The 12,930-nt window shown below is 36.5% G+C and overlaps 3 protein-coding genes across 8 annotated transcripts in view; 2 read left to right on the top strand and 1 right to left on the bottom strand.

Annotated features, from left to right (window-relative positions):
• The first annotated feature begins 221 nt into the window (after positions 1-221).
• On the top strand, positions 222-1,874 carry LOC121241391 (protein transport protein Sec61 subunit beta-like). Its single transcript, XM_041139147.1, has 2 exons — positions 222-372; positions 1,473-1,874. Exon 2 carries the CDS (start codon positions 1,475-1,477, stop codon positions 1,721-1,723), a length of 249 nt encoding a protein of 82 aa, XP_040995081.1. The 5' UTR covers positions 222-372; positions 1,473-1,474; the 3' UTR covers positions 1,724-1,874.
• A 1,018-nt stretch (positions 1,875-2,892) lies between these two features.
• LOC121241389 lies at positions 2,893-5,711 on the top strand. Of its 2 annotated transcripts, none has more exons than XM_041139145.1 (6): positions 2,893-3,773; positions 3,807-4,012; positions 4,321-4,444; positions 4,595-4,829; positions 4,927-5,008; positions 5,241-5,311. In XM_041139145.1, the coding sequence occupies exons 1-6, from the start codon at positions 3,644-3,646 to the stop codon at positions 5,253-5,255; spliced, it is 792 nt and encodes a 263-aa protein (XP_040995079.1). In that variant the 5' UTR covers positions 2,893-3,643; the 3' UTR covers positions 5,256-5,311. The 2 variants fall into 2 exon arrangements, with proteins under 2 accessions (XP_040995079.1, XP_040995078.1); XM_041139144.1 differs by having other exon boundaries at positions 2,900-3,773; positions 5,272-5,711.
• Positions 5,712-5,814: 103 nt separating this feature from the next.
• The window catches only part of LOC121241386 (CCR4-NOT transcription complex subunit 1-like), a 45,824-nt gene continuing 38,708 nt past the window's right edge, over positions 5,815-12,930 (bottom strand). For all 5 annotated transcript variants that reach the window (XM_041139137.1, XM_041139141.1, XM_041139139.1 and 2 more), the window contains 12 exons: positions 10,999-11,145; positions 10,626-10,757; positions 10,493-10,522; positions 10,120-10,266; positions 9,988-10,049; positions 8,604-8,757; positions 8,322-8,513; positions 8,134-8,238; positions 7,720-7,851; positions 7,168-7,404; positions 6,230-6,331; positions 5,815-6,121 (listed from right to left, as the gene is read on the bottom strand). In XM_041139137.1, coding sequence (XP_040995071.1) covers positions 5,972-6,121; positions 6,230-6,331; positions 7,168-7,404; positions 7,720-7,851; positions 8,134-8,238; positions 8,322-8,513; positions 8,604-8,757; positions 9,988-10,049; positions 10,120-10,266; positions 10,493-10,522; positions 10,626-10,757; positions 10,999-11,145 — 1,590 coding nt within the window. In that variant the 3' untranslated portion in view covers positions 5,815-5,971. The remainder of the gene's footprint in view (positions 6,122-6,229; positions 6,332-7,167; positions 7,405-7,719; positions 7,852-8,133; positions 8,239-8,321; positions 8,514-8,603; positions 8,758-9,987; positions 10,050-10,119; positions 10,267-10,492; positions 10,523-10,625; positions 10,758-10,998; positions 11,146-12,930) is intronic.

Raw genomic sequence — 12,930 nt, 5'->3', positions numbered from 1 at the left:
TTTATATGTTTTTACACAAAAATTGATGCGCTAGTTTTTTTCAATAATTTTATATATTATATATTTATTTTCCGTTCATTTCACTTTATAAATATAATAATTTTCAATCTTTTTTTATTTATTTTTAAGTAAATCAAAAGTAGTCAATGGGAGGATAATAACATAATATATAAAATTTTCGATTCTGACGACGTGATTTACACGGGAACAAGTTTTTTTTTTTTTTTTTTCACATTATTCATTTGTATCATATAAATCGTCCCGGAATAAACATTCGGAGCATCGTTAATTCCGAAGTACTCAAGAACAGAAGAAAGGTAAGTTTGGGGATCTTGAAAGGCATACCAGCTCAGAGACACCGGGTCGACTCAGGCGAGTTTTCCTGCCCCGTATCCCATGATTCCCATCCTTCTTCCTCCCTAGTAGTTAGGTTCTATTAGATTTCATGCGCCTGCAATTCGTCCGTCCCCGACTATATAACTATTCTGTCCCAACGGTTCTAGATCTAGTGCATGCATTCTTGAATTTTTAGGATTTTTTTTTTTTTTTTTGGTTTTGTTTGCGTTGCTTTTCTCCTCAGATCCGATCCTTCTGGTGCGATTTCGAGATTTAGGGTTTCGGATTTAGGAACGTATGAATATTTATGTTGAATATCTGCGATTTTTTTTAAAACGGATTATATTTTTTAGAAGTAAAAAAGGAAATTTTTTGTTGATGGATTCTGTTGCAATTTGCTTTGAATAATTGTTTTTTTCCTCTTTAACATTCATGACAAGATTGGCAAAGCCAACTTGATAAGAAATTAAGGTTGATTGTCATCCAATTGCAAGGCTGATTGTATGTTTGTGGGTGTTTTGAGTTTCATTTATGTCAGTCGGCTATTCCGTATGATGTATTTTGGTATTCCGCATTGTCCCTTCTTGTTGGTATTATGTTCTTAATTTCGCATCAAGCATGCTTTAATTTTTTTTTTTTGGAAGATTCGCTTTGATCGGTTACTGGGAAATAATGGAATTTTTTTTTATAAGTAAAATGAAAATAATGGAATTTAGAAAATGCTTTTGTTATGAAATCTGTTCTGCATGCTTGATTGGGGTAGAGCTTTTGACAGTTTATTCCAATATGTTCATTTGTTGCTGCCTGTTTGAAATTTGAAGCATTTTGGAGGTTGAATATGCATTAACTGGACAAATAATATGCTTGTACTTCTAGGAATTAATTGTAATCACAAAGAGGATGGCAAATAACTCTGAAAATGAATTGGTAGTACATAGTTTGAGTAGCTGAAGCTCTGCGTCTACTTTCAAGATTCTATCATGAAATACGGAAAGAAATACTAAACTTCTCTAAATTATGTACTTGCTTGACTGAGCAGTTCCGCGGTAAAATATGGGGTCTTTTGATCTAAGTACTTTGTGTGGCTCTGTTGGTGATATTGAAATTCTCTCTAAATATTACCGAATTCTGTTCAGAAATGGCTTTAGGCGGACCAACTCCACCAAGAGGAAGTGCAGCAGCTACTGCAAGCATGCGCCGGAGGAGGACAACTAGTAGTGGGGCCTCCGGAGGTGCAGCCGGGACTATGCTCCAGTTTTACACGGATGATGCCCCAGGACTCAAGATCTCTCCAAATGTTGTTCTTGTCATGAGCATTGGCTTCATAGCCTTTGTTGCAATCCTTCATGTCATGGGTAAGCTGTACTTTGTGCGTAAAGAGGCTTAGAAGGGCATGATGATAGGTTCCTAAACTCAATGTGGTGAATTATGGGTTTTCCATTGACTTAGTAATGTTTAAGGGACAAAATGTAGTTGTAGTTTGTCAACTTTAAGATTTTGCTTCTTCATCAGAATGAGAATATAGTCATTGAAAAGCATTGTTAGCTTGGTTATACTAGTATGATTAATATTATTTGTTTGAATGAGAGAGATTTGTAGTGGTTGTATGCAAACGTATTCACAGAGTTTAGGCCATGGTTATTCATACCCCTTATGATCCCAATGTTTGCCTCCCCTGACCATGGTCATGGATATCAATGAAGCATTTTACCAGGAACCTTTGATTGATTGCCCAAAATGGTAGCAATACCCACACTAGAGGATGGAGTGTAATGTTTTCCTGCTAATGCTAAAATGAGATGCAAAATACTAGTGCTATTGACTTTGGATTTGGAGAACTCTGCTTCCTTAACCGGAGTTCCTTTGCGAATGCCGGCACTATGTCGAATGCCCCAAATGGGGGGGCTGCAAGCAGTAACCTTGGCTGCGCAATTGTGCTGGAACTGTAAGAATGAAGCTATTTCATGCAGTTGTGCGCTCAATCAAAATATTTTCAATCGCATTCTCTGCCTTAATTGCTGTTTTTGTTTCTGTATTCCTGATTTATCCATTAGATCAACCGGGTTGGTTATTTGAGCCTCTTGATTAACGTTACTTTTGTTATTTGTAAATGTAATAATGGTTGCGAAGGTAATTAAACACTGATTTATATTAGGAAACATTGCGGAATGATATTTTTTCTAAACATGGTAATACTCTTCATTTCAAATTTTTGTCATTTCTAATCACTCTTCATCCGCAATCCCTTAAAATGTATTAAATTAATAGTGTGATTGATAATGATAAATCTAAAATTAAAAAAATAACATATATTTTCTCCAAAGCATAAATAAAGGCTGTCCAAGGAGATGACCCACAAAATAGCAAGGAATCTCCCATAGGAAAAAAAACCAATAAAAACAAAATATTAGAATTTATTCAGAAAATAACATACAAAACTAATAGCTTTTGCCTCGTTGAGTTAAAACAATTTTTATTTTGCATATTTGGGATTGTGGTGGATAATATAACTTTTAGCTTTAGGGCTTTTAGTTGTAGAGTTTAATCATATGTTTAAAATATTTTCAAACATGTTACATTTATCTGGAAATAATATAAAAAAGTGTTTTTTGAGGTAAAAATAACATAAAAAGTCATTTGATTTTTCAAAGATTATGATTATATCAATCAAATCTTATAATCAAATAACAATAAAAATAATCTAATAGGATTTTCATTAAGTATGCTAAAATAAATCCCTTCAACGATACATAAGTGAAATAACAATATAATTATGCTCAATACCATAAAGAATAACAGGTTGAAATGAAATTGGGAGAGAACAACTTGTATTTCTATGTTAAACTGTGCAAATGGAAGGCCTTATTTATAAATGAATGAGGCCTGAGAAAAGAAGATTACAATAAATCAAATATACTGATTGATTTACACAATAAACTAGATACGGTAGAGAATAAGTTATATTATCATACATATACTAGAATATTATGAATATATTCTATCATAAGTAGGATAATATTCTAACAATATGTAATTACCAAACAACTTAATTTTATCATTAAAAAGCTTTTGAGATTATTTAAAGACTTTTTACGACCCGAACCCCAAACAAACCCTTAGTTCCAAAGCTTCGGCAAAGTTCAACTGTCAACTGCTAAGAAAGAATCAAACAGTTGGCTCTCTCTCTCTCTCTCTCTCTCTCTCTCTCTCTCTCTCTCTGCACCGACTTAAATTAACAAAGATTGGATATCAGAGCAATCAAGATATATTCAGATCAAGCAAGAACTGAAAGTCTGAAACAACAGCAATGCGCTTTCAAGAACCCGGAGAAAATCCCAAGAAGATGGCACTGGAAAGAGCTACGACACCGAAAATGTCATCCCCCTGCAACAGCACCACCAACTCCATGGCCATCTCTGTGTACAAACGCAGTAAGTCGCATTCGTCCCGTTCTTCATTCAGAACCTTAACGCATTCGAAAGGAATAATTGCCCCGTGGTGCGATTCCTCTGGAGGCTGTCCGGTGTCGAACATGAGGTCACTTGCGGCCGTTTTGCCCAAATCTCCATCACCCATTTGCAGCGATTGCTCCAGCCCTCGAGACTCAACAACTTGCTCTACCCTATCGCAAACACCCAATTCTCAAGTTCCCACTTTGTGCCCCGCAAGAAACCTGGTATTTTCTAGAAAATGGTTGTTTGATCTTGATGGATTTGGACCTGATTTCTTTGTTTCTTGTTTTGAAAATGATCTAATATGCATGCCCTGCTTTGATGGATCGTTTCGAATCTCGCCAGCTTGATTTCTATCTGATTTTTGTTTTTCTTGAATTTTGATCGATGCTTTATGACTTTTTGCTTTTCAAGGAATTATAGATACTAAATGCGTGCCATTCTTTGATCTCTCTCTCTCTCTCCCTCCTTCCCTATTAGGAATTATGATGAGAATAAGTGTCGACGTATCTTAATCTGTTTTGATTCTCAGAGCTCCTGCATTGTGTCCTTTGATAGTCCCACTACTTCTTGTAAGGACATAGATGGATGGATGGAGAATGCCAAAAGTTGTTGCTGGGTTCGTCAGCCCTATATGCTGAACAACCATTTTAAAGGTAATCTTTCTGCTTGCTCTTATTACTTCTTCTAACTTCTTTTTCCTTGCATTGAAATTCCTTCTTTGCATCAAAGATGTAATTTGGCTTAAAATGGCAGTCCAAAGTAGTGCTTGAGCATAGTGTTAATGCATGTAATTGTGTTTACAGCTCTTGATCAGGAACTTTCCAGCCTGACTTTACCTTCAACTGAAGAGCTGAGCTATCAAGCATACGCTGATAGCATGCATGGAGCCTTCGGAGCCCCAAGCCAGAACGATGGACAGCATAAATTGCTGAGTCACCTGAAACCTCACCATGCATTATTGGATGTAGTCAAGAGGCGGGAGCTCGAAGCTGATATAGATGCATGGAAGAAAGCTAAATTTCTGGAACTCGTGGACGAGTGAGAAAACAACCACCTCTCTCTCTCTCTCTCTCTCTCTCTCTCTGTCTGTCTGTCTGTGACGTTATGGAGATTTAAATTAAAGATGTTTTGGCAGACTGGAAAGGAAAGAAGCTGCTATAAGTATTTGGGAGTTTGAGAAGGCCAAGAAGGCCATGGAGGAGATGGAGAAACTTGAGGTATAGAGATGTTTATTTTCAATGTTCTTATCGTCGTTCTTAGATCACTATGCTGATGAAAATAATCAGAAAATGCAAAACATAAGCTTATGTCGTGTGTGAGTCCCACTTTTTCCAATGACTTGCACGAAAACTTACAGGTTCGAATTAGCATTACTCAGAATCAAGCTTCAAAATCACCCGAATGTCTCCTTTTTCATTGTTTTTTTTTTTTTTTTTTTTTTTTTTTAAGTTTTTCTTGCTTTGATCCTTCCTTCCGGCAGAGCAAGCTGGAGAGAAAACGTTTGCGGGAAATTGAGAAGACACAGAAAAAAATAGGCAGAGTCAATAAAGAGGCAAACAAGAAGAAATCAAAGGCGAGACGATCTACAATTGAGGAGATATCAGCAGTTTCAGCATTTACAGAGAAGATCCGGGCCACCAAAAGTTCTCTACTGCTCACGCTTAGGAAATTCGTTAGTTCACATTCAAATACATAGCGACTCCCAACCGCAATCACATCAACTTACCAACACCCCCCTTCCAAGTGTTTGTTCCAGTGTCATTACTGTTTCTTTCCTATGTGAGAGAAGCGGGTTTCTAAAAAACAGACAACTTAAACATAGAGTTCATTTGGCTATATTTTTTGTCACCCAATTGTTGGGAGTTTTGGGAATGGTGCTTCTGCTTCAATAAAACCAAGCACTTACCTTGGGTTATATTATTATCAGTTTCAATGCAGCATAGTTCTTCTATGCAACACTAACACGTCCGAGTATTTCAGGCAAATAAGAAAGAAAAAGACAGATTAAAAAAAAGACAGAAAAAACTAAAATTAAATACAATCGTAAGAACTTTGAACTCTACAAATAATGGATGGATTTAGTAGAGTCTTCAACGGGTTAAAGTTAAATGCAGTCTTGTCTTGATAATCAAATCCTAAATGAGAGTTTAAAAGGTGAAGGGAATGCTGGAAAGAAATTATCAGTGGGCGTTTTCAGATACCCAACCAGAAACCATACTCTCATCCACTGATTTTGGTCCCCCACAGGATCTCGACACTGATTCGAATAGCTTTTCAATCTCGGGAGCACACCTTATGAAGGCTCGATTCCAAAAGTTGTATCTTGGATTCTGAAAATTTTGAAACCACAAACTCAGAAGAAAATTTTTGAATTCAAGTTAAAAGTGAAATCGAGAGAATTTGAAGTGAAAAACATGAAAACCAAAAGTAATCACCACCTTAATTAATTCGATGAAAGTAATCAGAAGGCCCCACGGATGAGGTCGATTAACAATCAACCGCTCTAACAGCACTCTTGTTATTTGCTCCTGTATTGTTTCCTGCCCACGACAAAAGGGTATTAGCAATTCGTCAAGCAGCTGAATATTCTTTACATGTCATCGTTACAACAATGACTTCAAATCATCATATGCAAACCCCTTAATGGACTATTTACAGCAGAAATCTTGGAACTGACTTCAGATAATTTTACTACTACTATCTATTTTTTAACCTTTTTAAGCTCAGGATCTAAGGATGGAATAGCCTACCAAAAAAAATCTAAATAATAATAAATAAAAACTGAAGATAAAATTTTGTAACAATATAGCACAAGCAAAATCAGAAAGAATTCATATTTGATCATGATATATATTCTCTTCTTTAGGCCCAAATAGAGTGTACGAGGTGTTGAAACTTAAAAGGTCCATTACCCCACCCATTTCGTAGGGAGTATAGACATGAAGTAGTTTTACATGTCACGGATCTGGTAATAGTTGAAGCAATGATACGACAGAAACAACTTGTTCATATTGCCTATGGAACAAGCAGTAAGAATGGCTCCGTTATGTCTATTGTTGGTGTCTTTGGAGGAGAGACGAACGTCATGAGCAGTCAATAAAAAATCTTAGAACTTTCTTTTTTAATACTTTACTCCAGTGATTTCAACAGCATAAACTTTCATAAATTTCTTGTATTACTAGATTATCATGCATAGGTGATGCTCTTGTATATGTCCCCCGTACTATTAGGCTCTTGTCTTTTCTTATTTTCAATAAAAATTTTGTTTATTGATAAAAATAAAAAATAAAAATGGACCACCATATTCAACATCAGTTCTGAAATTCAAAACAGTCCAAATAATATGAAATACAGTTGAAAATATAGCATTTCCTACCTGGTTTGATTCGGCAAACAAGTAAAGAAGGATGAAGGAGAAATAATGAGTATGGGTATTTGGATAGCGCAATTGATTAGCAACTGCATTGAGAAAGAGATAGCGTCCTTCGGTGTCTAGGTCCACTACTAGAGCCTGGAAGATGTCCAAGGCAGCACCAACCAAGAACACAGCCAATGGGACAGTGTTGGCAGTGGACTGAGCATGAGGAGTTTTCGGCTGCAACTGCTGGATGGCCTGTAGAAGAATAAGATGATAAGCATCAGAGATTTAGAACAGAGGGGAGTAACACACATAAATTCGTGACATCCGTTTGAAAGACTTTGCCAAGTTCATAGTTGTCAATTAGACAAGAAACTAGGGACAAAAAGAACCAATAATATTTCTTAATACATTGGTGGCATCAACATTAACAGGTTCGGAAGACGAAAGTAAGAACCCTGGGCAAAACATTAAAAACGTAAAGAAACTGGCCAAGTCGGTCTAGTAATAATCAATGGTGGTCCTTGAGAGGCTTGTAAAAATACATCAATAGGACAACAATCACAGTACCTGCATTCCAACATAAAGCACAAGGGAGTTGATCAAGGGAACATTGTGATGGGTACCAGCAGCGGCAGCATCACTTGGTGAGAGGAGGAGTTTCTGCTTCAGATCAGTCAGAAAGGACCCAGGTTGCCTAGTCTGTAGAATTTACCCCAAAAAAATTGAAAAAGAATTTAATATTTGAAAGAATTAACTACAAATTAATAATTAAAGATGGGAAGAGGTACTAGAATCTAAGGACGGAAATGTCCCAAAAATACCGCAAGGGATATACAGATGATATATTCAAGGAAAGAAACACAAAAGCACAAAAGAAAAAAGGAAAAAAGAAAAAAGAAAAATAAAAGCAAATGTCTGTATTGAGTGAAACTCCGTTTCTCCCTGTATTTTCTAGTATTGTAGGCTAAAGAAACCAAATACCTTGAGATACTCGTCTACATCAGCCTTCATCTGCTTTGCTTTAAGAGCTGCATCAACCTCAGAAAGAATGCGTGGGGACTGACTGATTTCCGCAAGTAAATCAATCTGCATATGAAAGAAAATCAGTGCCATCTAGAATTTCTCTTAACAAATAATTTACAAGTGATCATACATGATCGATCAGGTACCTTTAAATTGGGAGTAGATGGATCCGGCAGCCTCATATTACGGGGAAATGCACTAAGGATAATATTTCGCATTTGTATGCAGCTCGGAGGAATTACATCACAGAAGGTGAAATGGTAATCACACAGGAACTCAGGAAAATCATGAAGCAACACTAACAGTACCCTAAGTGTGCCTTTATACAGAAAATGAACCTGTTGATATTAAAGAAAGAATAAAGAATAGTTATCTTAATTAACTTTAAAGTGGCTGTGAACAGAGAAACTCGTAATAAAGAGACTAACCGGCACTCCAAGCTCAGCATTTCTCAAAAATGGCTCCATGAATTGGAACAAGTCTACCAGCATGCGCTGGATGTAAGGCCAACCCTTCTGACCATTTACAGTGAGCATTTTTGGCATGAAACTCCTGTGACTCACCAACTCAAGCCATGCAAAGCTGAAGAAGCATTCCAACCGAGTTAGAAGTGATATAAATATTCATTTACACATGAAACTTTCCATATTTAACACCTGAATGCCAAAACAATGATGTAAAGAACTATAACCCTGTTCCAAAAAAACCGTTTCAAAGTATCCCACCCACAACCATAATTAATGCGTACTTGATGATTAGCAAAAACATGCCAACGGCTTCTTCAACCACCCCTTGGAAACCTTCACAGCCAATTATCCACAGATCTAAAACTACTCGTAATGTATTCACTCCATTCTAAAATCTTCTAGGGGTGGTACAAACAGCTCCATCCAATTAGTTTCTCATCTATTGGCAGATCCCACGAAGAATCTGACTATAACATTTTGAACCTAATAGCCACTCGACAGAAATCTTAAGCAAAGACAAAATTGGCCATGGTCAAGTTGGCAAAAATTGATTGAATTAAATGAACCTACATTACAAAAGTTTCGGTCATTTTCCTAGTATCTAGATGGCAAGATTATTACTGTTCATCTTCCCTGCAAAATTCCAAATTTAACAGCATCAAAAAACTATATAAGGTGGTCTGATATGACAGCTAGAAGTTATTGTTTATGATAAATTTTACATGAGTCAAATATCTGGTAACATGGTAAATGAGTGGTCTGATATGTGAGTAACATGGCAATTTATTGCTCGAGTCCTGCACCCGATTTTGCTTGAAAATGAAATCAACTAATCACCAACCCAACTTTTCAAAGATTCTTAAATGCGGCCATATTTTTAATACTCTGACAGAGGCCCATGGGTATCTTCTGGGCTATGAACTCTTTGCTTCAGGAACAAAGAGTCAGAGACAAAAGCAGATTTGTGCCTTCAACTGATACTTCAATTTAATTAAAACCTTCAAATTTAGTTACAGATCATTTCCAATTTAATGCATCTCTTGAGCCATCCTAGTGAAAACTGATCTCCATTTGTCCAACAAGTGAGCTTAGTAAAGCAAAGAGATCATCTGACTAGCAGGTTTGCAAATTAATATCCTAAAGTGGATGCTTAATCCAACAAAAATCTTATGATTCAACAGTTCTTCCTCACAAATTAGCTGACATCTATAAAAATCAACCAGGAAGTCAGCACACCAACAAAAAGTGCTTGAAAACCCTTCAAATTGATATTTTATCTCAGAATCGAAGCCCACAAGTAAAATCCTACCATCTGACTGCTAATAAACAAATGCAATGAGCTAACCTGAATGCAGGAACTTTAAGGGGCTGCAAAGCATGAAATGCATTTGCAAACACTGCCAAAATCTGTAACATACAGCACCATATTAGAAAATCATTGAGACAACGGTAAAAGGCAAATGACAACTATCCACACCTGAAAGTTTGCACCATCAATAATAGGATCCAGGGAACTCAGATCCAGCAGCCAGTTAATGAACAATCTAAAATAGGGTCTTGGATTAAAAGATTCTTTCTTCTCGTCTGCATTTTTCTGGATGAATCTAACAGTCACTGCCAGAATCTGTCACATAACATTCATAGAGCACAAAACATTATCCAAGAATAAAGGGGAGGGGAAAAAATACATTTTTTTTTTTTACAAGTAAACAAATTTTATTGATAATGAATAGGCAAAGCCATGTACAGAATTCTAATAGAAAAAAACAAAGGCATGCCCTAAGCTAAGTAGGCGCATTAGAGACAAGAAAAGGAAAAAAATACATTTTTAGTTTGGACTTTGGACTAACCTTAGACAAAAGAAAGAATTTGCTTGATCCCTGCTCCAAAAACAATCAAATTAATATTTATATTTGAAAAGAAAAAGATACAAAAGAAGGAAGCTATATATGATGTATTTGCATTTAGATTGCATAAATATACCTTCAGGATTGAAAATACAAGTTTTGCATAGATATCAACTGCAAGGAAGGAAAGATTCTGCACTTGTTGGGGCGATTGCAACGTGGCTGAATTTATTACCTCAGAAGAAAGACAATGTGCAACAGAAATTTCCTGATATGAGAATTAGGGGTTAAATACGCATCTCAGAGCTGTTTTTTTCCTTTTAGAGTAATCGAACATTTAAAACCCATAAGAGGGGCTAGCCCAAGAACACAGGTAGAATGCAACAGGAACACTTGATACAAGAAACGATGGAAACTCAACAATTACAATCTATAGAAGCTACACAAAGGGTATCGTGCATCTCAGAAAATTAGTTCAACAATATAATAGCTGTAAAGAGAAACCTCACCGTCAGGAGGTGGAAAAAGCGATCTGTCACATCATCCCCCTTCAGTAGTCCATTCTGATGCAACTGTAAGATGAAATGGGTAGAGGCTGCATCATTTGCCCCAGGCAGCTCACATATCCGGTACCATTCCGCAAACAGAAAAGAAACCTACACCATATTAACACACCTCAACAAATGTTTCGATCACAAATATTTTACATGTACATTACTGTTACGTTTTTGTTTTTATTTTATTTAATCACACCTCTATTTAAACACTCCATAATGAGCATAAATGTCCAATCATAATAAACTTAAAACCCAAAGGCCACAGAATAGAATCACATCCCTGATTTTTTTTACTTGTTTGAGATGGGAATGGGGAAAGTGTTAACACTTCCTGTCCTAAGAAGCACTACTCCACAAACTACGCACAATTCTCCCAGACATGTAGTTCATCTTTATTTCAGGAAGGCAAATGATTTTGTCTTCCACACTCTAATCAATTTCCGAATCCACAGGCACTTGCCCTCTTGGTTCAACACCCTCATATTCCACGACAATAGTTTTAAGCTTCATAAAGAAACTTGATAGCTCTCTCCTTACCTCTTCATCAACTTGCGCTACCAATTTTTTAGCCATAATTTATGGAGCATGTCAGCTTTTCTAATTCTCTGATGCTTATTAGACTGGATATCAAGTCAACAAAACTTATATTAGCTTCAACAGTCACAAAAAGGGCCATGAGTTCCTCTCCAAGTCCTTCGCACAGAATTCTGACAAAATGATGAAAGTCTCAACTTTCTACAAGACCCAATCAGAGGTTTCAGATTTCAGACTCCAATGGCCGAAAGACAGATAAAGGCTCAAGACAGAGGAGTTCTGCTTGGTGACACAGATTTGGCTGAAAGACCAGTGATATGGGCCCTACTGAGTAGCATCCCCAACTAGTGCCAACTGCCTCCATTCCCCTCCATATGCCGAGAGAAGGGAATCAGAGTGGCGGATTCATTTTATTGATATATTGGAGTGGTATGTGCAAGAAAAGCAGGGAAACAACAAATCATCTTTTGTTGCACTACAAAGTAGAAAGAATAATGAGGACTAGTGATGCCCCTACGAGGTAGTAGAGTTATTTGGCTTCCTGAAGAAGTTAAGATGTAGGCCATTGTTGCTTGGAAGTTTAGATGATGGCTCCTTTTTGCATAATATGGTGTAGAAGGAACTTGATGCGCAAACTTTGAACATTGTGAGACAACAATGAATGAGCTTTGTTCCATGGTGCTAAAAATTCTATATGCTTGGAAGTCGACTTATAATTGCTCAACCCATTTTTCTTCAAATTTGGATTTTCTATCCTTCTGTTTTCCTTCACCTACCTAGTTAGGTGCTCCTCTTGTATACACCACATGTACTTGAATAGCACCCAAAAAAAAAAAAAAAAAAAAAAAAAAAAAAAGAAAAAAAGGAAACTCTAGTCATCCTCCTTAACATATATATATATATATATATATATTGTAAAGTAATACAGCTTCATTAAAAGGCACAATCCAAGTGCATATGAAAGTATACAAGAAATATACCTTCCACCTTAACATTTTCATTTCGCTATGTTCCTTTTGCTTCTTAACAGCCTAATAGTTTGTACTCGGAGTATAATTAGCCTTATGGCAGTTGTATTAAGTTTTGCCTTTAACTTAATAAAACTAAGCCGGGGACAACAAGCTGATGACTCCTAAAAGCTCCTAATGACAGAATCAATTCACCACCTCAATGTCGGCTCCTCACGTCCTAGGGTTGAAAAAGTTCCCAAGTGTTCAGTTGTTCACTGATTCCAACAGTAAGGTCTCCATAGTGTCTCTATCTTCATGAATTATAGATTTAAGATGCTGATCATCAATCCAAAGTGTCTCTTGCCATTAAGTTTTACCCACTTCCCATTCTACTTGTGTG

The sequence above is a fragment of the Juglans microcarpa x Juglans regia genome, chromosome 7S, assembly GCF_004785595.1.
Source record: "Juglans microcarpa x Juglans regia isolate MS1-56 chromosome 7S, Jm3101_v1.0, whole genome shotgun sequence".
NCBI lineage: Eukaryota > Viridiplantae > Streptophyta > Magnoliopsida > Fagales > Juglandaceae > Juglans > Juglans microcarpa x Juglans regia.
Note: the sequence above shows the minus strand (reverse complement) of the source record. Positions and strands in the feature narration are given on the sequence as shown.